Source organism: Argiope bruennichi, chromosome 2, assembly GCF_947563725.1.
Source record: "Argiope bruennichi chromosome 2, qqArgBrue1.1, whole genome shotgun sequence".
Taxonomy (NCBI): Eukaryota; Metazoa; Arthropoda; class Arachnida; order Araneae; family Araneidae; genus Argiope; species Argiope bruennichi.
This window is the reverse complement of record NC_079152.1, coordinates 116,457,819-116,484,951: the sequence shown is the minus strand read 5'-3', so window position 1 is coordinate 116,484,951 and position 27,133 is coordinate 116,457,819. Positions and strand designations below refer to the sequence as shown.

The 27,133-nt window shown below is 30.4% G+C and overlaps 1 protein-coding gene across 1 annotated transcript in view; it reads left to right on the top strand.

The window, feature by feature from the left end:
- LOC129960733 (ankyrin repeat domain-containing protein SOWAHB-like) overlaps positions 1 to 26,018 on the top strand; it is a 132,409-nt gene extending 106,391 nt beyond the window's left edge. Inside the window, exons 9-13 of the mRNA XM_056074342.1 lie at positions 1,347 to 1,418; positions 11,648 to 11,707; positions 12,646 to 12,788; positions 17,648 to 17,721; positions 24,414 to 26,018. Coding sequence (XP_055930317.1) covers positions 1,347 to 1,418; positions 11,648 to 11,707; positions 12,646 to 12,788; positions 17,648 to 17,721; positions 24,414 to 24,483 — 419 coding nt within the window. The 3' untranslated portion in view covers positions 24,484 to 26,018. The remainder of the gene's footprint in view (positions 1 to 1,346; positions 1,419 to 11,647; positions 11,708 to 12,645; positions 12,789 to 17,647; positions 17,722 to 24,413) is intronic.
- Positions 26,019 to 27,133: the final 1,115 nt, after the last annotated feature.

Here is a 27,133-nt window from a genome sequence, read left to right as displayed (position 1 = left end):
TCCGAAGTTTCTATATCCACAGTATTTGGATTCTTCTGTTCTTTATTTTTTGGTATAATACATCTATTATTCCTAACTGAATTCCATGAGCATAGCGCAATTGCTGATTTGCACCAATCAATTTTCCAACTTTTTTTTTCATAACTGTTGCTCCATCAGTCATTATGGATACGATTTCTTCTTTCAGAGATAATCCATGTTCCGCTAATTTAGATTTAAGCAATTAATTAAGCCATTAATTTGTTAATTAATTTCCCCCGTTAGGGAGACATAAAAACAAAAACGTATACTATTTTGCTATGTTGGCGATCCCTGAACATATAGTGGAGACAATTTAAAAAATTTATAGTAAATACCGAAAAACCGGCATTTAAACTTGTGAATACCGGTATTACAAAATTGTACAAATGACTCAAAATACCGGTATTCGGTATCCCGGTATACCGGTATTGCAATCCCTAGTAACCAGTTAAATAAATAATTAATATTCAAGTTTGTAATAAACATGCCATTATTTAAACTTCAATTTACTTGATGATAATTTTAAAGGTTCAATATAAATACACACTGTATATCTAATATGAAAAAAATCCATAAAATTAGTAGCTTTTAAAAATGTATTCCAAAACTAATCTAAAATTTCGCAAAACAATTTGCATCGAACTTGCACATAATAATTAATTGAAAAGTGATATTTGATCATTATTGTATTTCGCATAAACGCAATAGATTTGTGCAGAGCTGGTCTCGATTCTGACTAGAGCAATTACTCCCAATTTGGACCAAATTTTAAGTGGCCATGACAGGTCAGTTTATCTATTTTTGACTTATTTCGGAGGCATAACTGAAATGGGATAGACCAGACTCGTAAATTAGGTAGCATTATAATATGCTCAAGAATTTCACCATTAACCATTCACCATTTCACCACCAAGAATTTAAACCATTAATACAGCTTAAACTGACAGCTTACCTTATTAATTAAATAAAAATGTCTGCACTCACTTTTTTAAATTTATAAAAATAACTGTGCCAAAATTTCAGTTTACGTTATTTTTCTTTTCAAACCAGCATTGTTTTTTTAACATTCATTTATTGATTGATCTAAATTCGAAAATGTGACAAGAAGTGGAGTATGAGAATCCTATGATGCTTGTTTACTGGGAGCCAGAGTATCTAATTAATATTATTTCTAAAATGGGCCCCGCGCTTCGTAAAGCTATCTCTGACTTTGTGCTTTTACAACACATAATTATTAAACTCTGCGATGGTTTTTTTTTTTGTCTTTGATTCTTTTTCTTAAAATAATTTAGGAGGTTTTAATATTCACCTTTTTCATTTTACAGGTGCGGATTCAAGTATAAGAGACTACAGTGGCAAGCGACCGTTGCATTACCTGCCAAAAAGTCAAGCAGAACGTAAGATTGAAATTCCTATTGCTCCTGCCCGACAAATGAAGTCCTTTCGCTTTAAAAGGAAATGCATTTATAGAATTTCGCGTGAATCTTTTCCTGTAAAGAAAGACGTTTCTACATTTTCGCATGAATCCATGCCAGTGAAAAAAGACATTTCTAAAGTGCCACATGAATTCACGCCTACAAAAGAAGAGATTCCTAAAATTTCTAATGAACCGATACCTGTAAAAGTTCGATTCGTGAATTCTCTCTGCTTAAATGTCGGCGAATGATTTCTAGATGTGTTAGAATTTAATTCTGCATTTATCAGTTTTAAGAGCATTTTTAATCTAAGTTAATGTATTTATTTTTTTAAATCATATGATTCTAATTTTGCATTTCTTTGGAGAATATTATTTATTTAGTTAAAAAAAAATTAAAATCTGATTTTTATTTGATATATTTTTATTTTGCTTCGATGATTGTAACGTGAAATTCCCATATTGGGACAGTTATTAATTGGTGTTTCCCATCTGTTTATTTTTTTAATTAGTATTTAAATTATATAATTCTAATTTTGCATTTCTTTAGATGATTTTGTTTGTGCAATTAAAAATATTTTCCAAATCTGATTTTTACTTAATATTCTTTTGATTCTGGTTCTATTGGTGTTTTGTGAGTTTTCTCTTGGACTGTTCTCCATCTGATGATGGCTCAAAAGCTTGAACTGCTGCAATCCTCTTCATATTGAATTAAACCTTGATCTAATAGATCTTATTCACTTAATATTGCTTTCAATACATATATTATTGTTAATTGCAATTTATTAAAAGTAATATGTAAAAAAATATCAATTATATTTCAATGAAAATATTTTCTCTGGTTGATAAAAATATTTCTTTCGTAAAAAAATGTAGAATTCATATGTATCAAACAAAATTGCCTTTTTACTTCAACAATGAAAATACCTTTTTGTTTTATGTACTCCAGGTTGGTGATAAATGAAAAAGTTAGTTCAGTCAGGAATTTATTTGAAAATGGGATTCATATATATATATATAAAACGCTAACGTATCGGGCACAGAAATCACTTATTACTTATTGTTGAATGGCAGCAGTCAAATATAAACAAACAATTACACGAACATTTCAGCCTGCGTCTTTGAACGTTTTAGCAGCTGAACTTATTCAACGTCGCTAATTAATGGGGCTGAAAAATATTTCAAGAAATGCTACGGTAAGAGGCCGTCATATTGCAAAAAAAAAAAAAAAAAAAAAAAAAAACCTATTCAGTTAGAAGAAAGAAGATATAAACGAAATCAAGAAATAAACGCCAAACAAAAGCTTTAATCCAGGAGAAAATAGACGTGAACGTCACTAGATGACTAATCGCTATGCTTTGCCTAAGAAAATTGATAACCATACCTTCCAAAACAAAAATGGCTCTTCACTATCTTAATGCTCAAAAAATTATCCTTTTAATCATATTAATTTCATTTCTGCTGAATTTCTTTTCTTTTTAATAAAATTTTTAAATGCAATACTCAGTCTGTAACTATGATAAATCGATAAATTAAATTTAAATTTTACTGGCTTATATTGCTTGTAAAACAAGACTTATCCGCAGTAACTATAACTATTTAATGATTAAATTTTTTAAAAAAAGAAGATTTTTTTTTAGTTCGAGAATTTTTTGATTCCTTTAGTAATTGTTTTGAATCGTTTAATAATTTAATCATTGAATTTGTTTGACTCGCTTTATCAAATTGAATCATATATTCAGCCATCTATATGACTGATATAATAGAGTTTAATATTAATTAATTAAAATTATTTTTCAATTTAATTTAGAAATTAGAGGAAAAAACCTTATCATATAGAATTTAACTCTTGTAGTGCATTAAGGAGCTAATATTTTTAATGTTTAGAAATTTTCATATTATAGCTGTCGGCGCTGCCGAGCTTTTTTAATTCTTATTTCTCATCAGAAAAATTAATAAGGCAAAGACTGCCCTTTTAGTAAATAAATGTAAACGAAAATAATTGGCATGACACCATATTTAAATTTTTTGACAACATTTAATTGACGTAGGACGAAACATAACATATATGAACACTATTACAAACTTTAGCATGAGAACATCATAGAACTCCGAATATCCATCTCTCTCCTCTCTCGGCACCGTCTCTCCCGCCGTCCTCCTTCTCCACCATCTTCCCTTCAGTTCGTTTTCTGGTTCTAATCATCCGCAGCGCCCTCACAATAGCTACTTATGATCAGATCTTTAGTTGCATTCTTATCCTTTCACTCATATCTTTGGAAATGTGATTCATTTTTAAATGCAATACCTTATAATGGGGTGAAGCTAAGTTGGGAATTTTGTATGATATTTTAGTGATGAGTAAACTTCACATTTGATCACATAGTTATTCATGCTTGAAAATGAGATTGTTATATACACTTCAGTGTGTAATGATATAATAAACAAAATCTACATTTCATTTATTCTATAAAAGGGGAACTCTGTTACAAAGTTTAAGTGAGGAACTTTTATTATTATTATTAGTAAATCGGTTCCGTTCAGGAAAACAGAAAATACAGTTTATTCTGTAAAATTTTTAATTATTCATTAATTGTTCATAGTTTAAAAATCTTAGATAGTGAATTAGTCTTTCCTAATGGACTTTCGTTTCCTGAAGAAAAAGCTATTGAATAAATTCTCTTATCTACATGCGATTTATCAGGTCCTTGAAAATTGGTCAATATTGACTATAATTGCAATAATAAATTAGAGGGCTATATAAAGAGTTCGGCATTATTTTGTGATAATGACCAAGATGTACCGAAGAAAAAGCATATCAAAATTGGCATGCTATAATGTACCAAAAGATGCAAGAGATATTTTACACCTTATATGAAATTCCCACTTTTGGGAATCATATAAGAATCATTCTAGTGTAATCGCAATTATGTAGATTAATTTTTTTTCTATTTATTCAAATTGAATTATTTTATTTTTTTGAACAGCGTAAGTAATATTTAAATGATACAAAACTCGAAACACTTTCAACAGACAACTTAACAGATTTACTTAATTCTGGTAACAACTATTTTTCATTATTTTACCCATTCTGTGAGGATTCGTTCCATGAAGATAATAGTTATCTTTTCCATGTTATAGAGATGCGTATATTTAGGTTGCCTACTATATTTCACACTTTCCTGTGTGATGATGCATGTGCAAAAGTACTAAATTTATTCTACTTACAGAATAACACTGTTTCTTTAAAAGAGAACGGAAAACTTTCTCTCTATTTATTTTTTAACTGAATACATTCCATTTAAAGGAAAAGGAAGCACCATTTCTCCAATAAAATCTTTAGTCATTCTAAGTTGTCTGCATCGAAAGTATTTCTGCCTCAAAAAAAACTCCTACTATGCGTGTGTGCTCACTGAGTTTTCCTTTTTCTAAGGGACTTTCTGGTCCCTTTTTTTCCCCAAAAAAGGCATTCAACAATTCTTCCTACCCTGATCCAGTGTTATACAGGTCCTTAAATGTTGGTCGACAGAGAAGCTTGGACCCGAAAAAGGCAGAAAAGAGACTTCGGGGGAGGAGAGAGTGAGAGATCCATGGAGAGTTGATGGTTCTCCTTGGAGAAGAAGAAAGAAGGAGAGTGTCGGCCAACCAGAGGAGCACCATCCATCAACCACCTGACAGCTGCTCCGAGTGGTAGTTTGCATGTGAATTGGATCTAAGGGAGAGCTTTTCCATCCCCAAGTATTTCATCCACTTCGCTAGAGAATGGAGAATTTGAGACAGACGACCGTTTTCTTTTCTTAGACCCCATCCACATCGAGTCTTTTATTTATTCATTCTACCTGCGCAGGCAGGCCCCCTCCCACCTCTTGGGCTTTTTTCCCCTTCCATTTCCCTTTTTTATTCCTGACTTTTCTCCCCGTCCACCCTCTTAGCTTTGAATCCTCAGGACTACGAATTCCGTGACATGGCTTTCAGTAATGGATTAGCTCCGGGATTTCGGAATGGTATCTAACTACGTGTTTAATCATTCTAGGCTATTTTTTCCCTTCTATCTTCTTCTATAAGGCAAAGGCAGCCAGAAAAAAAAAAATCAGAAGATAACGTTTGCCCCTCGGAAGTTTCCAATTTTCTATAGAATAGTTTTTTTTTTTTTTTTTTTTTTGTACCTAGAAGGTGGATTGTTGAATTCGAATTCTTTGCTTTTGGGAGATAGAGGGGAGGATTTTGTTGGAACTGGAAGGTGGTATTGTATTCTTCCTAATTATGGCTTGGAAAAGTAGGTGACTTAACTATTGTTTGGATTCTTTTGAGTGGAGATTTTCGATTTAAGAGGTTTGGTTCTCTTTAGTTATTTTAGGTGATAACATCTCGCATTTCGAAGTTACGAAACGAGACAATTAGTTAAGTTTGAAGAATTTGTTTTCACTTGGTAAAGGATAGTTAACGTACAAATGATGTACAGTGACTCAATTTCTGGTTGTACAGCTGCATGGCTTAACATTTTATTCTTATGATTTATTGTTGTTATTATTTTCTTGAAAAAAATATAACATGCAATAAAGTAAGTGAAACACCTGAAATATGAATGCATACTGTACAATGGCAATTTTTCTAAAAGCTCGTTTTTCCCAACTTTAATATGGAGATATCTATTTTGTTTTGAATTGATAAATTTATTCTTTTTTTGTCGAATTATTATGTAAATGCCATAATTATATTGAAAGAAAATCAATTACAATTGTATTAATAATTTCTTACTTTATTTAAATAGATGCGTATTTAATATAAAGTTTTCATTTATGACATTTAATTTTTTTTTCTTTTCTATTTTCTTTAACGGTACTGCTGGCTAGAAATTCTCTGACTCGCTTGTACAAAGCCTTAACCTTAATCACTTATAAGCTCTATCACTTACTCATGACTCATTACTTTCACATATACAAAACCATAAAATATTCAAATGATTTCAAAAAATGATTTTTGCAAAACGTTCTCTTGAGTTTTTAGTACAAATTAAAAATAAAAAAGTGAAGAACCAAAGAATCCAATGAAAAAAAAAAAAAAAAAAAAAAAACCATGTTTTTGCTTTGATACCGAAAATATTTTACTTTCAATTATTTATGAAATTGTGTTTCAGAACTCGTAAGGATATATTTCATAAAAGAATACAAGCAATTATGTTGAAAATTTTGGGAAAAAAAGAATAAGTTGAATTCGCGTTTAAATGTCAAAGATCTGAGAACTAACTATTAATGTTCTCTTATTCAAAAGAAAACTCTCGTATCTTCTTCAGTTTATTATCAGATACATTTTATAAAATGTATCTGGCACATTTGTTTGTTTGCACAGATCTTCTAAGCATAAATCTGCCTTGAAATATCTTCCAAATTGATACAGTATCTGTAATGACAATGTCATTTTTATCAATGTCTTTTTTAATTCTCATTACTGAATTGTGGACTGATTTCTGGTTTCTGAGATAAATGCTTCACATTTATTATGGTGATTTAATTTAAAATAAATGCTGTTTAGTTAAATATTTTTGTAGTTAGTTTCATCTTTGTAACTTTTGTCGTAGTTTTTCCCCTTGTTCTTTTTTAATTTCTTATAACCTGTGAGGACGTCTAAAACCCAGCATTACAAAGAATGAATCTGAAAGAAAATAGAACAAGAAGAATGAAATATCAAAATGGGGCGGTTGCTGGAAGAGAATTTATTCCAGCCCTCCCTATCACACTCTGATTCTCCCTAGCGATTTGAATCGCGCGTCTGTGTTTTATTTCCTGTCTTCACAAGTTTCAAAGTGACTGTTACTTTCCTCTCGCCACCCGTTTCATTTCCCACTAAGCTCCCCCCTCTCTTATTTTTTGTCACTCTCCAGTAGGTGTCCTCGTGAATTTTGCAGCCCTAATGTGCGAAGTCGTCCCTGGGCGCCCGCTGCCCTTTTTTCCAGCCTTTCATAACGACCGTCCCTTGGGCGTCCGGTGTCGCGTCCCCTGTTCAATCCCTTGTTCTTTCCAAAAAGTCTGCAAAAATAATAACTATAAAAAACAAGAAAGAAAGGGATTGTCTGACACTGTCTTATTGATAAATCGTTCCTTGTTTTCGGGTTCATCTTTTGCGGATCTTCGTCTGAATGAGTCGTTGGAATAGCAGTCGTGTTCGAGATTCTGGATGGATCAGTGTTGGCCCTTTCCTCGTAAGTTTTCCGATACATCAACGGTTTTGTTTTGAAAAAGTGTTCACTCCCTCTCTTGAGATGGGAGTGATAACATTTATTTTTCTGATACCTTCCTTTTCTTTTGTAAAATAGGTTTTTTTTTTTTTTTTTTTTTTTTTTTTTTTTTACTGGACATCTCTTTTCTGTTGTGCTTTGCGATGAACAATTGTCTTCTGATATACATTGTCAGGAAAAGGCATGAACCATTGGATAGTGTTTTGAGTAGAATAAGGATTCTGTATCAAGGTTTTGTGCATGTCTTAAACCTCCCTTGACTGCATGCAATGACAAAGTTTTGATGACCCTGCGACTTAAATGTTATGACCATTGCCGTTTTATATCTTTTTGTCACCTAAAATATCAGAAATATGATGTCTAAACAAAGATATGTTATTACATCTTTCTGGATTTAAATACATTCACTGGATTTCCTGTAGTGAAGACATCTCTAATATGAAATTCAGTTTTAATTGAACATACTTCGATCAGTTTACAGAATTATTTAAATTTTTGTAGCTGATTGCAGATAGCATATTTTTCTTTTTACTGATTACCAGCTATTTCAATATTGTTTAGATTATTTCTTCCCCTTAGATGGACTCAATATATTCAGAAATCTTGTTAATATGTGCTGTTTGTCTAGTGCTCTAGTACAGCAAAGTCAAGGGACTGGCATTGTTGCTTATTAGATTTTTTTTTGTCAGGTAGGCATCATTTACGGAATTTCGCTATTTTAAAACAAAGATAAAAATTACGTGTTACATTTAAAAGTCTGAATGTGTTTCTAACTGAAACAACTGAATGATTAATTGAAATTTCCATAACAATAATCAAAATTATGGGAAGAAGCAACTAGAATAGGAATTGTGTTTCTGTGATTCTTATGAATACATTTGTATTGGTCCATTCCTCCAAAGTTTTTCCATATATCAGTAATTTTATTTTGAACAAATGTTCCCTCTTTTAATACAGAGTGATGCTATTTATTTGTTTTAATTATTTCCATTGCTTTTTCTAAAGTATGCAATATTTTTTTTCTGGGTATCACTCCTCTTGTAGCATTTTGCAGCGAACGTTTTATAGCAGTATGGTGAATATAGCAAAAAGTCATATAGAAAAATATATTTTGAGAGACATCAAGAGTTTGTTTTAAAGTTTGGATCTGTTTAAAATTTCTTGTGGCTAGAATTATTTCAAGATGATCCTGCTCCCCTGGCAGAACTGCCGAAACTGCGGCCTCCTCCTTACGTGCTACATTTTTGTCAGTATTCCATCCCCTTTGTGATTTTTACTCTATCGACAAACTACGTTGTAGTAATTTTTTTACGTACTTTAATGAACTATATTAATGAAAAATAATGCGCACAACAAATTAAATGACACTCGGCAATGATGCATTTATTTTTCCATCCAGCTCTGCAATTAAAAGCAATACATATTTTTGAAAAGATTTTTAATTTATCCATAATTTTTAACCAACTATAAGGTTTATTCTTGAATTCTTTATTATTTGCATAACTGATCATCTTTTGAAATTTTTCACTGTTTGCGTCCCAACTCTGTACTTTTGCTGGAACCAATCTCACCATTCCGTCAGCACGACCCTGCTTGTGGCTCTGCATAACGACAAAGCTTTGAAGTTGCTCAATTTTGGTTCAATTCTGCTTTTTCTTTTAATTCTGATCTTTTCTTTGTCGTGCTTTATGTTTTATTCGGAGATTATTCTCCGCTATGATTTCTTGCTGTATTGTCCTAAGACACGGAAAGAGAATAGAATGAGTTGTATCAAATATTGGCAATACTGAATTTGAGGAAATAGCAATTCTAACCTTTTATTTGAGTTGAATCAATCTTCATAGAAGATATCACCACTATTAAATGTATTGTAGCTCAACGGCACTCATTCTTTACTTATTCGGAACTAGATATCTTAAGATATGTCGAAAATTTCTGCTGACTACGCTTTTATCACCAATAGAGAAATCAACGATTTCACATGTTCCGTTATTAACTCCTTTGAAATGTTATAATTTATTAAATGAGTTGTGGATTACGGTGAGTAGGATTTCGAAATCTAAATTGGAAACTCCATTTAACTACTAAAATGTATATAAAATATTTCGATACCACTTACCGATAATTGTTTATTTTTACGACTCTTGGGTTTACTTGACGAATTTCAGCAGATAATTCTGAATGGCCGGACCGCCGCTACAGCATTGGAGAGAACTGAGATTGAGCCCTAAGGACCATCACCGATTATGGTTTTATAACCCTTCCCTTGAGAGAGAGCCCGTCTTCGGTAGGGAGTAGCCAACCACACACTATTTCTGTACCCACCCGAGTGGCGAGAACCAACCATCTTACCGGAAATTTCCCAACCTTATATATGAGGTGCCCCATGGTGGGATTCTACTATATATATATATAATGATATTTTAATTGTAACTTCAATTTAATTAATTTCCAAGATTTTATCTTAATTTAGCCCATAGTAACTTCATTCTAAAAACATTCTCTTATTTCGTGATCCAATTCCACTTTCGGTTTAATTAATTCCTCTGTAAAACTAAGGCGCCATCTGTGCTACGTATCAAATGAAAATGATACTTTATTTGCCCTTATCAGAGATCAAAACATGTATTCCATCGGCGCATGGCCGGAAATCCTATGTTATATAAGGCTCGTGATCATTTGTTTCTTCCCTTTTTTCCCTTTTGTGCCGCGCTGCGCCTTCTTATAAATAATCATGCTTGCCACTCAGAAGAGAATAAAACGAAATTAAAAATTCAACGTCTCGTCTATGTCCAAGATCTCCATGTTTCATTACATAAACGATGTCAAGTTGGTTGGCGACTATTTACTTTTTTTTTTTTTTTTTTGCGATTTATTGTGGAAACCGTAAAGATAAACTAATAACCTTCAGCCTTATCCTTCTTGTATGGACAAAAGAAACTAATTGTGTCATCAAACTAACCAATAGGTTAATGACCTCTGATAGATTCTCATACGAATTTAAGATATTCTTGATATTTAGCATATCTAGATAAGCTAAATAGTATAAATATTATATTTTAAAAACTAATCGATGTTTTGAATATATCTACACATGTGTTTCGATCCTGTGAAATCGTCGTGAAACTACAAAATTTTGCCCAGTTGTTTTCGAGTCTCTTAAATTGCATAATATTATGAATTGAATATGCGAGAAAATAATTTCCATTGTCAAATAAGATTGAGTATTATAAAAAGCAAAAACATTCCAATACAAAAATTGAAAATTAACAAATGTTACTACTGTATGCTATCTTACGTTTATAAAAAACGCAATCCTATTATAATTTACGAATTATTGTGAATAGTTTTAATTTGCAATAAAATTTTAAAAACCAACGATATAAATTTTGTGTACCGACTGAATTTTTTTTCCCGTTGTTATATTAAATCTGGATAAATTCTGAAAAGAACAATAAAAATATTTTTCAGATTTAAAATAAATTTTCATAATACGCTTCATATACCTATTGATTTTATTTTGTTCTTCGAAAATTATTATTTATTTATTTGTGTTCTTTTTTTTTTTTTTTTCCTTTCTCTTTTTTTTTTGTATGCAATTATCTAACTAATGACAAAAATAATTAAAATATATTTTAAAATTAAACTTCCTGAAGATTTATATAATTTATCATTGAACCTTAAGAAACGAATCTCATAATTTCGAACCCTGGTCAGATGACGAGAACAGCACCTGAGTTAGCACATCACGCCGAACTTCGACGCCACATTTGCGGGTGGGCATTTCACTTACAGTGGATTTAACTCGGTGGAATCTGATGTCGAAACCGTAACCTCACCATGCAAATCTGGGTTAAATCCCTTTATATAACCAGTCTGATATATGCCTCAAAAGGAAATTTTCGTATTTATACTGTTATGTTGCAAATGTAAAAATTGGAATTTTTTATATACGTAAGCTAATGCATCTTTTTTAGGTTTTTTGAGCTTATTTCCTACATTATCTTATCCTGTTCTCCTCTTTGGGAAACCAGTTGGTAAGTTGAGCATAATTTTGTGTAACATTTCTTTGTCTAAGGATTTTTTAGTTATATGGTTGTAAGTTTTTAGGATCAATATCGAAATTTCATTTTATTTGATTGTGAGAAGTTATATTAGGTATGTATTTTCCTTGATTTATTTTCTCACAAAGGAATATTAGAAATTTGTAAATATAGTAGACTCCCGATTATCCGCGCCTGCCGCACTAAGTGTTTGTTTTTGCTTTCAAGCAAAGAGAAAATGCTTCCAAAGCAAGAAGCAAACACAAATGACTGATTTCTTCAAAAAGGTGTAGTTTTACAGTTATGCTTTTGTAATTACATAATACATTATAGTATTAAACTAGTACATATGTGTTAATTTTTCTGTGTATCCTTGACACCTCTCCTAAGTACAAAGCACTTTTCTATTTTCATTAACAAAATGCATTTTAGGTTAGTTTTGAGTGATATACTAAAATATTAAGCGTTAGTTAAACATTTCCTGCTGTTTATTTTACGTTTTAATGTACATAAAACGATTTTTCAAAGTTGGAATGACTGTTTTCACTTTTGCTATACCCGTTTTTAGCTTTTTTCGGATTATCCGCGATTTTTGTTATCCGCGGCGGCCGCGCCACCCAATTCCGCGGATAATCGGGAGTGTACTGTATGCGTTTTGTAAAAAGGAATATATAAAATAAAAATAGTTAAATTTTCTGTGGCATTCGTGATATATATTTATATCATATCAACATATTTTCTTTCTTTTTTTAAAATTGGGAGAAGAAGCATGAATAGGACTAAAAAAAAAAAAATGTTGTATTTATTTAATGCACTTTTAATTTCAATTCATGAATTAATTTAATTCCAGTGAACATGAACATTTTAGTTAGTTTGGCGTTTGCTACTTTGTTCATCAATTTTCATTTCAATTAAATTTTTCTTTTTGCCAGTTGCAAAAGGTGAAAAAGAGCCGAGTCTCATGCGAATGGGTTCCCTCAACAGCAAAGTCAAGAAGCCGTCCGTGCTGTCTGCCAGTGGAAGGGCCATTACTCGCATGAAAAGCTGGGGATCTGCGGACAATATACCTGACAGGGTGAGTGGATATATGACATTGTATTTTGTGAATTTTATGTAATATCACAGTAGGTCGTTGGATTTGAAATTATATAGTATTTAATTGAATGAAATAAATAATTCAAATAAAGAGAAAGAAATTTTTATTTTATTTCCCACTGAAACAGAATTATTTTTTGAACACATGTGAGGGGGGAAAATTGTATGAATGGCTTTTTTTTGCCACAAGATGTGTATTAAAGCGATTTATTGTAATTATAGATGTGTTATTGTACATATAAAAATACTTAACATTTGTGGTGACATAGAAATTTGCAGTTATGTGTGAATATATAGAAATTGGTAAAAAATTTATATCTTCTAAAGGGATTAATTTTCGATCTAACACTGCGCTTTTGTAAACTGTGTTCCGACTAACGATCTCTGTCGACGAGTCGAAAGTATCATTCTTACTTTTGTGGCAATAGCATATTAACGCATGTAATGCATCATTAGCGATTTTGTGACGAAAACATTTTGATATGCATCTTTCGACAAGCAAGTGGTTAACAGAAATGCGAATATAATATTCTGTTTCATAACGAAAAGTAAGTAAATATTCGTGTTTTTCAAGATTTTAACTTTTTCATATACAAAGTATTCAGATTATTACAATCGTCATAAAATTTGACTTTCAGATTTAGATTAATCTTCTCGTTTTAAAACTTTGAGTGTGAATTGGGGGGGGGGGCAGAAACCATTTTTGGGAATTATATCTATGTACTTATCCGTCTGTGTGCCAGTAGGTACTGAAGAGCTGATCAAGCTAAATAAATAAAATAGGTTTTTTTTTTTTTTTTTTTTTTGTCTTAAAACAAGGATTGTAGGGTTTTTTTTTTTTTAAACCATATTCTTTCACTATTTTCTTTTCATAAACGGAGACTCATGGAACTTTTAGAGCTTTAAGGACTATCTCACGTCACTTCCGGCAACGTTCTTCGAAGAGGGGATGGAAAATCTTATTGATGTAACAAATGCTTAAATCTTCACAACGATTATGTTGAAGAGGGAATCGGAAATCTTGGCCATTGGTATAACAAATGCTTGCATCTTCACAATGATTATGCCAAAGAGGGGATAAAAAATCTTGACCATTGATGTACCAAATGCCTAATCTGCACAACGATTATATCGAAAAAGGAATCGAAAATCTTGTCCATTGGTATAACAAATGCCTGAATCTTCACAGTGATTATGCCGAAGAGGGGATCAAAAATCTTGACCATTGATATAAAAATTGTCTGAATCTTCATAATTTTTATGCCAAAGAGAGGATCGAAAATCTTGTCCATTGGTATAACAAATGCCTGAATATTCACAGTGATTATGCCGAAGAGGGGATCGAAAATCTTGACCATTGATATAAAAATTGTCTGAGTGAATAACCTGCGAGTGTTTGAAACTTTAGCTCCAGTTTGATATTCTCAAATACCTCGATTGCATTTCTTTTTTGAACAACAAATTTATTGCAATTTTCTCCCGTACGACAATGTATAGGAATCCCATCTTTCATCTGTCGAATTCATGTAGTCCTTTGCAGCTACCACCGACAATAAATCAGCGTTTGTTGCTTCACGAGGAATCTGATTCGCTGCTCATCGGGAATCGAAGCCGGCGACTCATTAGCTAAAGCGAATCCGATAAGTGCTACCGTTAGAACCGGAGTGGGAAAGGATGGAGGAGGGAAGGAAGGCTGCAGCGAAAGAGGGAAAAAAAAGCGCACACAAAGGAAGAAAAAAATTGGATCGGAGAAGGTATCCTCAGCAAAAGAAAATCAACGAGAAAGAGGGAGGGGGAAGAGGTGTAAATATGCAAATGAGACCTCGCGTTGTGCAACAAACGCAGTACAGGGGTCGAAGCTATGGCGATGCTAATGAATTTTTCATGGATCTTCTTTTTCTTTTCTTCCCTGAGAAGAGATATGGAGTGAAAGAAAACTGGGGGATGTTGGGAAGGAGGACGTGGGTGAGGGGGTGGATGAAAGAGAGAGAGAAAAAAATAAAAGGCGGTAAGAAAAGGCGCGGCAATCATTAGAAGCTGGAAGTTCTAGACAGAGATTAATGGTGAGTGAACAATCTGGTAGCCGCAAAAACAGCTTCGCTTCTTCGCTTGTTGTTTCATCAGAAGAGAGGGGAAAGGAATGGTAGTTATCTGGTCGAGCAAGCCTTTACAGCCCAAACACTGCAAGCCTAATCAATGACCCCCCTCCCGTTCATTCTCTTAACGATTTTTTTTATCTCTCTTCTTTTTCTCGTCGCTCTCTCTCTCACTCGCATCCTCTTTTATCTTTGTCCTTTATTCTTCCAGGGGTTCTTTTCTTTTGAAAGGAAATGTTTTACGCTGTTGTTGACAAAGTGTGTTCTCATCCAAGTTCTGCCAGCCCACTTTTTCGGTTGCAGTCTCTCCCTCCCCCCTCCTTTCTTTGTGACGCGGGATAATAATTATGGTTGTCGAACGAAGCGCGTGACAAAACTTTGTATTTGTGAGAAACAATTGAAAGGGAAGTTATGTTTCTGCGGCTCTGTTTATTGAGTTGTTCTAAGAGATCGTTATTAATTGAGAGCCTTCGTTTGAAATGAATGGGCCTTGTTTTCGATTATAAGTTGCGTACTTTGAAGAATGCCATTATCATTTGCAAAACTAGATAACACCAGATTGTGTAGGCACATATGGTTTGTCTCGATTAAGCACATTTCTTCGCAGTAGTGGGTATTTTATTGTCTGAAAATTAATAATGAAATTTATGAAAATTCTACAAATGTAAACATTTATTCGTTTGTTGTTGGGTTTTTTCTAGTTTATATTTACTTGCAATCAACATGGAGAATAACGATTATTAAAGTACAAGAAGTATTCCAACTTATGCAAATGGGAAGTTGAAAGTTTTCTTATTTTTTTCTCTCGTTTCGAATAGTTCACATTTTAAAACGTGTTGCAAATACAAAATCCAGGAATCAAATAAAATATAATAAATAAAACTATAATTTGCCAATTATTTTAAGAAATAAACCACAAGCAAAGGTAAAAATGAATCAAATTGTTGCTATAGAAAGAACTGTCATCTTCATAGATATTTACATTTGGGAATTAAAAGTAACTTTTGAAGTCTGAGTTTTAGACTCACGTAATAAAAAAATAAAAATTCGACGAACCATCCCTTTTCTGTGTGAGATAACACCTTTTTCGAATTAGTCCGATTTGCGCAAGATGGTGTGCGATATCTGCACAATTTTGCTCGATATTCTGAATGCAGGACATTGTAAGGGAATTACATTATAGGATATTTTGTGTGTATGTTATATTGACAAATATTGTAGGATATTTTGTGCTGGTAGAGGATCTATCTGAAGAGAAGATGGCAGTAGCAAACTTGACTAAATGCCTCGGTGCAATTGAAATGGGCCTATAAAGCTTGGAGAAAATAGATTCTAATGATGAACATATTCTAACTACAAAGCAAAGAATGGAAATAATATTATCTTGACATATATGGATTTTATGTGAGGGGAAAAAGTCCTTGAATCGTCAATTCTGTTTATTAGGTTTTCTGATGGTACTGGTATGGAAATAAATGCATTTGATTAAGCAAATGTTTAATATGTATTATTTTGCATAGATATTTATGAAAATTACATTCTTATTACTTACTTTTCTTTTAAATACTGTTTCCCAATTCCTTGTCTCTTAATCATTAAAAATTTACCCGTTTTTGCTGAATTTACTTGCGAATATACAAGGTGGTCGGGAATTCCATTGGTAGATTTCTAGAGGTGATGGTATAGGTCAAAATAAAAATTTTGCAACAGAACATGGAATCATTAATACAAGGCATGTTCTCTACAAGAACCTCTTTGCCTGTGAATTTAAGTAAAAGAAAAGTATATTACAGATTAAGTTTGGGACACAGAAATTTAATAAAGTTCGAGTTCATAACACATGTGCATGAGTAACACCAAAAATGAATAAAAGAAAAGGGTACTATAGATAAAATTTCGAATATAGATATAGTGGGGTGCAAATTCATAACATATGTGCATGAATAACGCCAAAAGTCTTACATTGCTTGACAGATGCAATCAGCAACAATCATTTGAAATAACTTGAAGTATGTATTCAAGGAGCTTGCCATTCGAAGTTATTTACACATCGTTCTTTGCAATTAATGCAACTACATTTATATTCCATTAAAATATGAGTTATATTCTGTATCCAGTATATTTTTTTCTTTCACTTATTTCATTGGTGATAGAAATTTATAGCAGTCGATTTTGGTTTTGCGACATCATATTATTTTGCAAAAAGGATTAGATTTCAAATAGCTTCTAGAAGTTCGTTTATGAAATTCCAGATACGACTTCCGACGAGGAGCCCCCCCCCCTCCGCCCCCACATCACCACCAAGATGAGGTATCTATACCTCAATTGCTAACTAGCTTTCACCACTGAAACTGCTGTAGTTAGAATATGAGCTACTAGAAATGAAGGTTGTTTACACGAAGCCGTGTGATTTTTTATTGAGATAAAGCATTATGTCCTAATTGTTCAATTTTGATTATTTATTTTTCTCCATTGCAGTGTGCCTCTTGAATATATTATTTTCAACTAAAAATGAATAGCAATGAAACGAAATGTAAACCTTTATGAAGTTACTAATTCATTTTCTATTTTTCTAGTTCAGATTGACATTGTAATAGGGTGATTCAATTTTAAAAAGTTATTAATTATTTTTTTAATGTTCATTATATGCATATTCAGCCAGTTTACTTCTATCTGTCTAGAATGAAATTGTCTTAGAATAATAAACTACTTTAAATTGAAACTTTTTGTATTTTTTTTACAGGCTATGAATCTTATGCCACCACCCAAGACGTTTCCGAAAAAGAAGAAATCTCGAAAACATGCAGATATCATTGGGTAAGAAATGTATATTTATTGTTGTTTTTTTCTCGAGTAGACTGTTACTTTTTTCCCAGACTATTGTGCTACTGCTGACTGTAAAATGCTTGGTACTGTTATGAAACTGATTGAAAATTATTCATTATGCTACAGTCGCAATCTTTTTTGTAAAACTGTCAAAAAATAAAATTGCAATGAAATATCAATTATTAACTTATAATGGAATTTGCTTGTGGTATAATATGTTTTTAATTATTCCCATGTATTAAAACAAAGATATTTAGACCTGAAAATATAATTTCTTATAAAACCTGTGAAGTCATTTATTACTTCCAATTTTTAAGACTGCAGTTTACATTATGTAGGATAAATTTTTAAAGTTTAAAATTTTTAAAAATATTGGTAAATGTTATAACCACATATTTAAATACTTGTAAATTAAAGAATTAAATTTATGACTGATTCAAGTAAAAGTGATAGTAAAATGGATTCAACTAAGCCTACTAATATTGGTAAAATAGTTTCAATTTATTAGTGAAGTGTTGATGTTTAGTGTTAGTTTTTGGACTAGCTAACTATTTACATAGAAATTGCTAATTAGAATAGAAAGAGATTTTTCATTATTCATGTGGTTACTGATATTAGTAATATTTTTAAAAACCTTTTTACAAGTTTATTTCTCTACTGGGTCTTGTTATCAGTCATGCATCGATTTTGGTTTTTTTGCTTATGATATTTCGCGTAATATAACAAAACCTTTTGTGGAATTCTTATAGATTATATGCTATACTTATTTTATCTAAAGGTATTTCAAATATTATGTTGTTATAAAAATGTAACCTTCTTTAATAATTTAACAAAAGCAAAATGACCATTAGCCATATAGAGATAATAACTGAACGAAAAAGGGGCTTCAAAAGATCTCTTATTATGTAAAGAAGATGCCTATTTATTTATTTTTAAAAACATTCTTTTAATTGTATGTGCAATATAATACAGTCATTTTATATTTGAGGATTGAACCTGTTTTTGAGGTATTATATAATTTGCTAAAAATTCATTTTTGACTTGGCAGTAATTTGTCTAATAAATTATGAGAATAGTAATTGTTAGAACATGTTTCTTTCAGTGTTGAGACAATAGCATCATTTCTTCTTTGAGTTTTTTAATTTTAATATATATATATGTATATATACTCATATATACTCATTTAAGAATAAGGAAATCAACTTTTCATTGACTAGAAAGAGTAATGAATGTGGTTATCGAATGATGGATTTCTTTCTGTACTTTTCACATTGCAGATTAAATTTCTTTTGCAATGATTCTTTATGTTTCTCAACAAATAATTAGTTTAATATATCCAAAAATTTTCTTCTTTGTAAAGTTTTTAAATGATAGAATTAAATATTTTTACTTCATTAGAAAATTAGCAAATACAAAATTATCACAAATTAACTAAACATTAAGACAAGTTATACTTTTTTTTTTTAATAATAGAAAGATGTATGCTACCTTCTTAATTTAAACTTTGAGAATGTTATTTGATGTTGATTAGGCAAACAATTTATACAAAAAATATTATTATAAAAGAAATTATAAATTGAACCCTTTCTAGATATAAGAATTTTAGATTCCTTTTGATAGAATGCAATTCAATGCCTTTTCTTTATTTGGAAAGAAAATCATTATAAAATGTATTAATTCTCAAGCCAAATGTTAAAATATCTTAATTTAATAATTTAGTTGCTTAGCTCTAACTTTATTGAGTTTGTGACAAATTTCAATTAAATATTGTCATATCAGAATGTAGAGATATTGAGAGTCTTTTTGAATTTTAAAGATGTGATATTGAAATTCTAAATATTTAAATTCAATCACTGAAATAACTTTTTCAGTATAAAAAGTTAAATTATTTCTTATGGTGAATTATTAAAATGCTGTGGTACTAAATAAATAAAATAAAAATTTCTTCGTTCCTAAAAACTGAACATTATTATGTATTGTACATATTGCTTTTCCGTCAAATTTTTTGTTAGCTTTTATATATATATATATATATATATATATATCCAATTGTAACATTTTTTTTTTTTTTTTTTTTTTTGCCAATGATCTTTTATAGTTTTTTTTAATGAAAAAAAAACTGTGTTAAATCAATTTTTAATGCAGTTCACTGCTTTTATTGAAAATGCTGATTTTTTTTCACCTTAAATAGATTCATTTAATTATATGTTCTTATATATTTGCAATGTCTTATTTTTGTATTCAAAATACCTCTCCTGTAGAACAGAGAAATAGAGAGACAAAGAAAACAGTATACATTGCTGTAGGAAAAGAAAAAACAGAAATAACCCAACAGCTGTATAAAGTGTAAAAGCTAATTAGAGAGAAAATATATTCTAAAAGATATAAAAGTTTTTTGTTTCTTGAAATTAGCAAAGAAATTTAAATAAACTTATCACTTAAATGAAATTAAATAAACTTCAAGACCATTATAAGTTTTTGCGTAATATATTTTATAGAAGTTTTGAGTTCGCTTGGGAAAAAGGTGGGTTGTGCTGATGATATAATTGCAAAATTAGCTTTGGAAATTTAACTGTGAAAATAATTAAATAATTTGCTCATCACATATTATTTTTTAAAATTCATTTTTTTTTTCAAAAGTAATGAATTACTTAGAATACTTGTTTTAATTTACGAATTTTTTTTTTAATTTTTTTTTTTTTTTTTTTGTCTTCTGTAACATCTGTTCAGAATTTAGTTGCTAACTACTCCTTTACAACATAAAGTAAATTGCGTTTTTCGTAGTAAAATAGAAAATTTCCAATTATAGTTGAAAGAACTTTTATTTTGCTTATTTATATTCAGAAACTTGTTTGACATATATCAACAGATCAGAATGATGCTAGCATTTAAAATCTTGTAAATCTCCAGAGTTTTTCTTTCATGTTACGTAAGTTTGGAGAGTGCAGTACTGGCTCGAATGACGTTCGTGTCATCTTACTATCACTCAAAATTGCTAAGTTCGTCGCAAAATAGGCTTTATGTTGTTTGAAAACAGAATATTAATGTAACTAACACGAAACTGCTGGTCCCTTCGAGATTTCGAAATTTCTCACAGGTTCTTTTTCTTTCAAATTCTTCAGCATTAAAAAAAAAAATCATTGAAATTTTCCAGCGATTATTTTTTATTCAATTTCATTTTAGTTGTCGTTACTTAATGCTTCATTTTCGTATTTATTTTCTTATTTTTAAGATTGAGGTAAATTTTCTTATCACTAAAGAGAGCACACACAGTTTTCCATATAAAGAGGGAGGTATAATATGATTTTTTTTTCGCTTCCAATTTTCACCCTGGCTCAATAATTGTAAAGGATGAATTAAGAATGGTGTTATTTTCTCCTCATCACATTTTTCTTTAAAAAAAAATGCTTTTAAACCAATTTATATTTCATGTTTGTGGCGCCCTTTGCACTTTGACTGCTGAGTTACTTGCCTACGATTCACATCTACTATCTATTTGTATTGTACAAACCTCTCTTAACGAACACCTCGTATAGCGAATGATTCGCATAACAACACATAAAAATTGTGACTGCTTTGACCGATGTCTCACAGTACGAGTGGTAGGAAATCCTGTGACTCATTGTTAGATGGTCCTAACACTCCGTCGAAGAAAATTCTTAAATTGGATGGAAAAAGCTTTGGACGGATAGCGTTGTCGAACGCGATTCCGATTGGTTTGAGTATGTGCCTGTAAAGCCATAATCGATAAGATTTATTTCTGGCCAAGATTATGGAGCTAAACGTGGAAAGTAACGATATCGATGAGCTGGTGGAACAACTAACCAAAATTACCGAAGAGCTTTTAGAGCTGCGTTCTGTGTTACAGCAAAAAGCTACGGGGAAGATTTGGTCAGAAGAGGAACAAATTATAGACTCAACAGAGCAATAATCTTTCAGTAAAATATAGGAGATGCTATAAACATCGGATATTATTGTTATCTTACGCTGAAAAGCTTCAACCTGATAATGTAGTAACTATGCAGGCTACAAGTTCATTTAACGAGGATGCTGTATCTCATTTTCACCGAGTTTTGAAGCATAGTCAAAGGAAATACTTTTAGACGATTTTCTTGTTTTAAAAAAAAGCAAACATGTATTATAAATAATAAATTACATTATTATAAATCTGAGTGTTTTGGAATGGAACACATTGCCGTATTTCTCAGATTCCTATGGGGGAAAAGATGTTTCGTTCTCTGAGTGTTCCACATTACAAGTAAGATTCGTAAATGAATTATACTTGTTAAGCTAGGTTATCCTGTATTCTAATTGTACGACCTAATTAGATGACCTTCTCTACTAGTTAATAGATAGTAAAGATGGGGGAATTCGAAAAGGTAGAGATATTCCTACCATCTATCTAATTGTATAGATGTTCTGAATATCAGGCATGAGTCCTGGCAGTGAACATATTAAGTTTACCACCCCAGGGAATCCTCGCATCCCTTTAACTCGTCGTCCAGTGGCTACGTCATTGATTGCGAATGAAAAACGGCTTAAGAAATCTTGTTGCATTTAATTAACTTTTACCTGTGTTTATTAACAGCAACTTATATGCAACGTTGGACTAATATCTATCAAATTTTTTTACAGATGTATTCTTGTTTAATGAATGGCACAGGGAAATTTTTATGGAATTATTATTAAATATTTTGTATTTGTTGTGGTAAAAAACAGATATTATTTCCTTTCTAAAGTTATCTTATCAAATTTCAGAAAAGGATTTATTTACGATATTACGAAACTTAGTATGCCTTACAAATCCTGTGTGTAAGTAAATTGAATCGGCTTGATTAGCTCAACCATAGGTAAAGGGCTGTTTAAAGACTTGTGTGATATTTTTTTTTCTTTCTAAGTTGTCTTCATTTTTACTTACATAGAGTGATTAATGAGTCCGGCCCCCTTCCGGATATTGATTAAAAAGAAAATTTGTTTGACAGCTTTCATTTTGTTCGTCGAGGGGTTGGGTCGGATATTTTAGAAAAACACGCTGAAAACTTAAACGCTCTTTAATAATTTTGTTTTTCTTTGCGCTTAACCTTAATAAATGCACATTTAATTCCCGTCAAAAACGCCATGGCTTAGCTTCAAATTTTTAATTAAGACTCCGTTCTCCGATTTTGTAGATAGGACGAAGAAAAAATTTATTTATAATGATGTAAGACCGTTCATTAAATGGATAGACGAGTTTGTCACAAAGAGCGATTTTTCAGCAAAATTTGCGAAATTCTGTATTGTTTGAGATCGATTTTTGACAATAAGTTTAGAATAATTGTTTGAATTTTTAAATGAGTTTTGAAAAGTGTATAAATTTGAGAGAAATGGTTTTGTTTAGTAAATATTTTCTTATTCTTTAATGTCTTTCATTACTGTTTTTTTTTTTTAATAAAGAACTTTATTATTTGTTTGTCAGATTATGATCTTAATAATTCATATATTGAAAAAAATCCTATTTAATTGCAGCTTTAGAATGTATTTCTTTAGTCAGTATTATAAAGCTACAGAGGTGTGTGTCAATTCACCCAGTGATATTGTTCAAAATTTTATCTTAATATATTTAATACCATTTTCTATATTTTAACAGTATTTTTATAATAACTTTCTATTTAATGCGAAGTTTTTAAAGTTCATGCCCTTAGACGCATAGAAACATGTATTTTGGCTTTTTGGTTAGTGATTCGATTGCTTTTAGTTTACCTTTTCTTGTCAATTTGAATTACCGAATCCACGGTTTTCTGTTAGAATAAACAAACAAACAAACAAAACTCCATGAAAAGCGTCACTAATATTCTGCCGTCGTGGATAATGGTCGGATTATATGCTGCTGCCGATAAATAAGCAGGAAATTACGGCATCATTAATTAGAGATTCCGTATGAGAATATTAATGCTATTAATATAATCGTTTAAAATAAAATTTTGTAAACGTATAAAATAAAATTAAGAGTGTATTTTATGTAAATAAAATGTATTAAAAATTTATTGTACATCTTAAGATTTTAATTAAATCCCAATTTAATGTAATTAGAATATTATTTTTAAACAGATTTCTCTAAAATGTTCTCTAAATTCTTATGTAAACAGTGTTGTTTGCTTATGGTAAATTCTTAGTTACTGTCAATTTGAAAACATAAAATTCGGCAGTCTGGGGTAAGATGGGTGATAATGCCCCATCCTCCCCCACCCCACCACCTTTTTTTCCTCGGATTTCTGACTACGGTTTAAAATTACAATGTCCATTTCGGTGTAGCTCCCGTAGCTTCAAAATTAGATGCTAATTAAACTAAGCCTGCTCTTTTCTCTCAGAAACACTGAATCTTAGTAACTGAAAAAAAAAAAAAATTAAGCGAATTGAAATTCACATGAAGAAATAAAAGCAAGGTCATTAATTCAATTTATAAATTTGTTTTTGAAAATACAGTTTTGAAAGTACAAAGCTACAGAGTTTCATATTTAAAAGAAATGAATTTTGTCTCCAGCTGCAAAAACATAATGTTTTTATTTCATTTGTATGTAGAATTTTTCATTAAAAATATATATTTTAAATGGAAATTGCAGTATTGATTTTCTTAAAAACCTAATCATATTACTCTTTGTGAAATTTGGCCCTGTTTTTCTTAATTTACTTGTTTTATTCTATAGGATATCTGAGAACTGGCGAGGTAGAACTCCAGATTCAGATTCAGATAGTGCAACTGGATTAGCTGCTTGAAGCGTAAAAAAGCTGAAAGGGAAACCTGCATTTCTTTAGAATACTGTAGAAGCTGCATTTTATTATTATTTTTTCTTTTGCAATGATTAAGATTTCATTTACATTGTTTTTATAAAACAATTGCAATTATTTTAGATCAAACTTCATGTTACAACAAAAGTTATTGCATTAAATATTTTATGCTTTTTCCTCTACTTACTGACATCAGATCTCTACATGAAGAACTATTATGTTGTTCTAGTTTGGTTAGTGTTGATATACGAATTTGCTTACACGTGTCTTATATTTTTTCTGCTTCAAAACAAAAGTTGCTTATACTTGCTGTGCTTTAATACTAATTAATGTTTATCAATAATTCTTCACTGAGTGTCAATACAATAGAAGATGGTTAAATCTAGCATTTTTAATGTGAATTTGACGGAAATTCGTATTTTCCAAGATATAAAGAAGAAAATAGATATTGATCATAAAAACACAAACTTTATATTCAAAAATTGACACAATATTTTAAAAATCAGAAGAAGCAAATTTTTTAAAAAAATTTTTAATTCACTTGACAAGTTTTCTGTTGTAATATGCATTCAAATTAAAAAGAAACAATGGGAAATTACTAGCCCATTTATATTTTTTTAAAAAAATTTTCAAACAAATGTTAATTGTGCTGCTTATTCTTAAGCCTTTGTACAATAGACATGCACATTTATTATTATTTATTCAAAATTATTCATTTATTGATTTTGAAATATTGATTAAAGCTATTAAAGAAAAGCTAAAGCTATTAAACAAAATATCTTGTATGCGATTTTGGATTGAAATTCTTTGCTTTTCCTGTATTCATTTTTCTATTCAATTTTTCCAAGGTTGAATTTTTAAAAAAATCGAATTCTATTGTCTTTGAATTAACCATGTTCTATTGTATGTCTTTCACAAAAATGTGATTTTTGTTTATAAAATCAAAGTATATTGGGTGCATTTACATTAAATGCATGATTGTTACTTTTGTTTTGTTTTTTAATTGTTATGAATTAATTTGTATGCAATTTGTGTGCCATAAACCTTGCCAGGGGCTATCAAAAAGTTGTAGCATTCCTTAGACATTTAGTGTGTGGTTATGAATGTGGTTTGATGGTGTGATATTTGCACAATAGTTGTTTGTATAGAAAATTTATTTTTGATGTGATGATATCTTCCGAATATTTTTTTATGTATTTTTTTTATGTATATGAAAGGCTTTAAAAGGAAATTCTTAATTTTAATAATATTCTGTTGTACAAAGTCTCTAATTTTGGTTTAACTTTCTGAAAGTATGGTTTGTTATTGCTTATTATTTCCTTATTCATGCTAGTCACAAAATTTAAAAATTGTAAATTTCAAATTGAATTATTATTTGGTGTAATATAGGCATGTTAACAACTATCTTTGATTAAATAATCTAATCTAATCTAATAATTGAATCTAATTAGAGATGAAAAAAACTGTCATTGTGTAAATTTTCTTAGAGCAAATGATTAACAGCTTCAGATACTTTTATATAATTTGAGACTTTTTGAATTCTTGAAAAAACTGTTTATATTTTGCAATAATTGTATATATATATATATATATATATATATATATATATATATATATATATATATATATATATATATATATATATATATATATATATATATATATATATATATATATATATTGTAACTTTTATAACCTAAACATTTTTTTAAAGTATCTGAATGTAGCATTTAAAATAAATAGCTGCATAATTTGAAGTTTTGTTTAATTCAAATGCATTACATCTCTTTTTTGTTGCATTTGGTGATATTTAATGAAATTTATAAAGAGCACTTGATAGAAGATAATTTTTATGAGCCTCTTTACAATATATGGAATTTGAAATTGCACTAGAATCTCAAAACACATTAAGGAAAGGATGTTGGTGGGACAAATAAATGCATTATGAATTAAGAAAGAACTTAGATGTATTTTAATTGTTTCATAAAATTTGTCAGCTCACCAATACTTTGGCATTTTTTTTTTTCCTTTTATTATCTTCTACAAATTCCTTCCCTTTTTTTTTTATCAGGCATTGGAGAAAAGGAAATTGAATTATTTTTCTGGTTTTGCTTTGTATCAATTTCTAATTAGATTCTTCTGCTTGGATTAAAGTGACACTTGCTATTGCTACATTTATGTATTCATTTGCAACTAGTATGCTAGCTAAATAAATCTTCATATTATAATACTGAACTTAAAATAAGATTTTGTTACCCAAGTAGATAGAGAAAACTATTTCAAAATGTAAGTGTCCTGCAAGAGAAGTTGCAAAGATTTATAAATTTGTCATTGTTATCATCATCAAAAAGGAGTCCATTTAGTTCATATTCGAAGTGGATTAATGAAGTATACCATTATTGTGATGAATGAACTGCGTATGAGTTAAACATCTGGCAATTGGAACTTATAATGATGTTTGAGATTCTAGTATATCAAATTCTGGATTGTTTTTGTAACTAGTTTGTTTCAGTGCATGTTAATATTTCAAATTATTCATTCCTAAAATTATTGTATAAAGTTATATAATTATTGCACAACAGTGTTCATATATTAGTATTGTATATTAACCATGACTAGAGAAGGCAGAGAAAGTTCC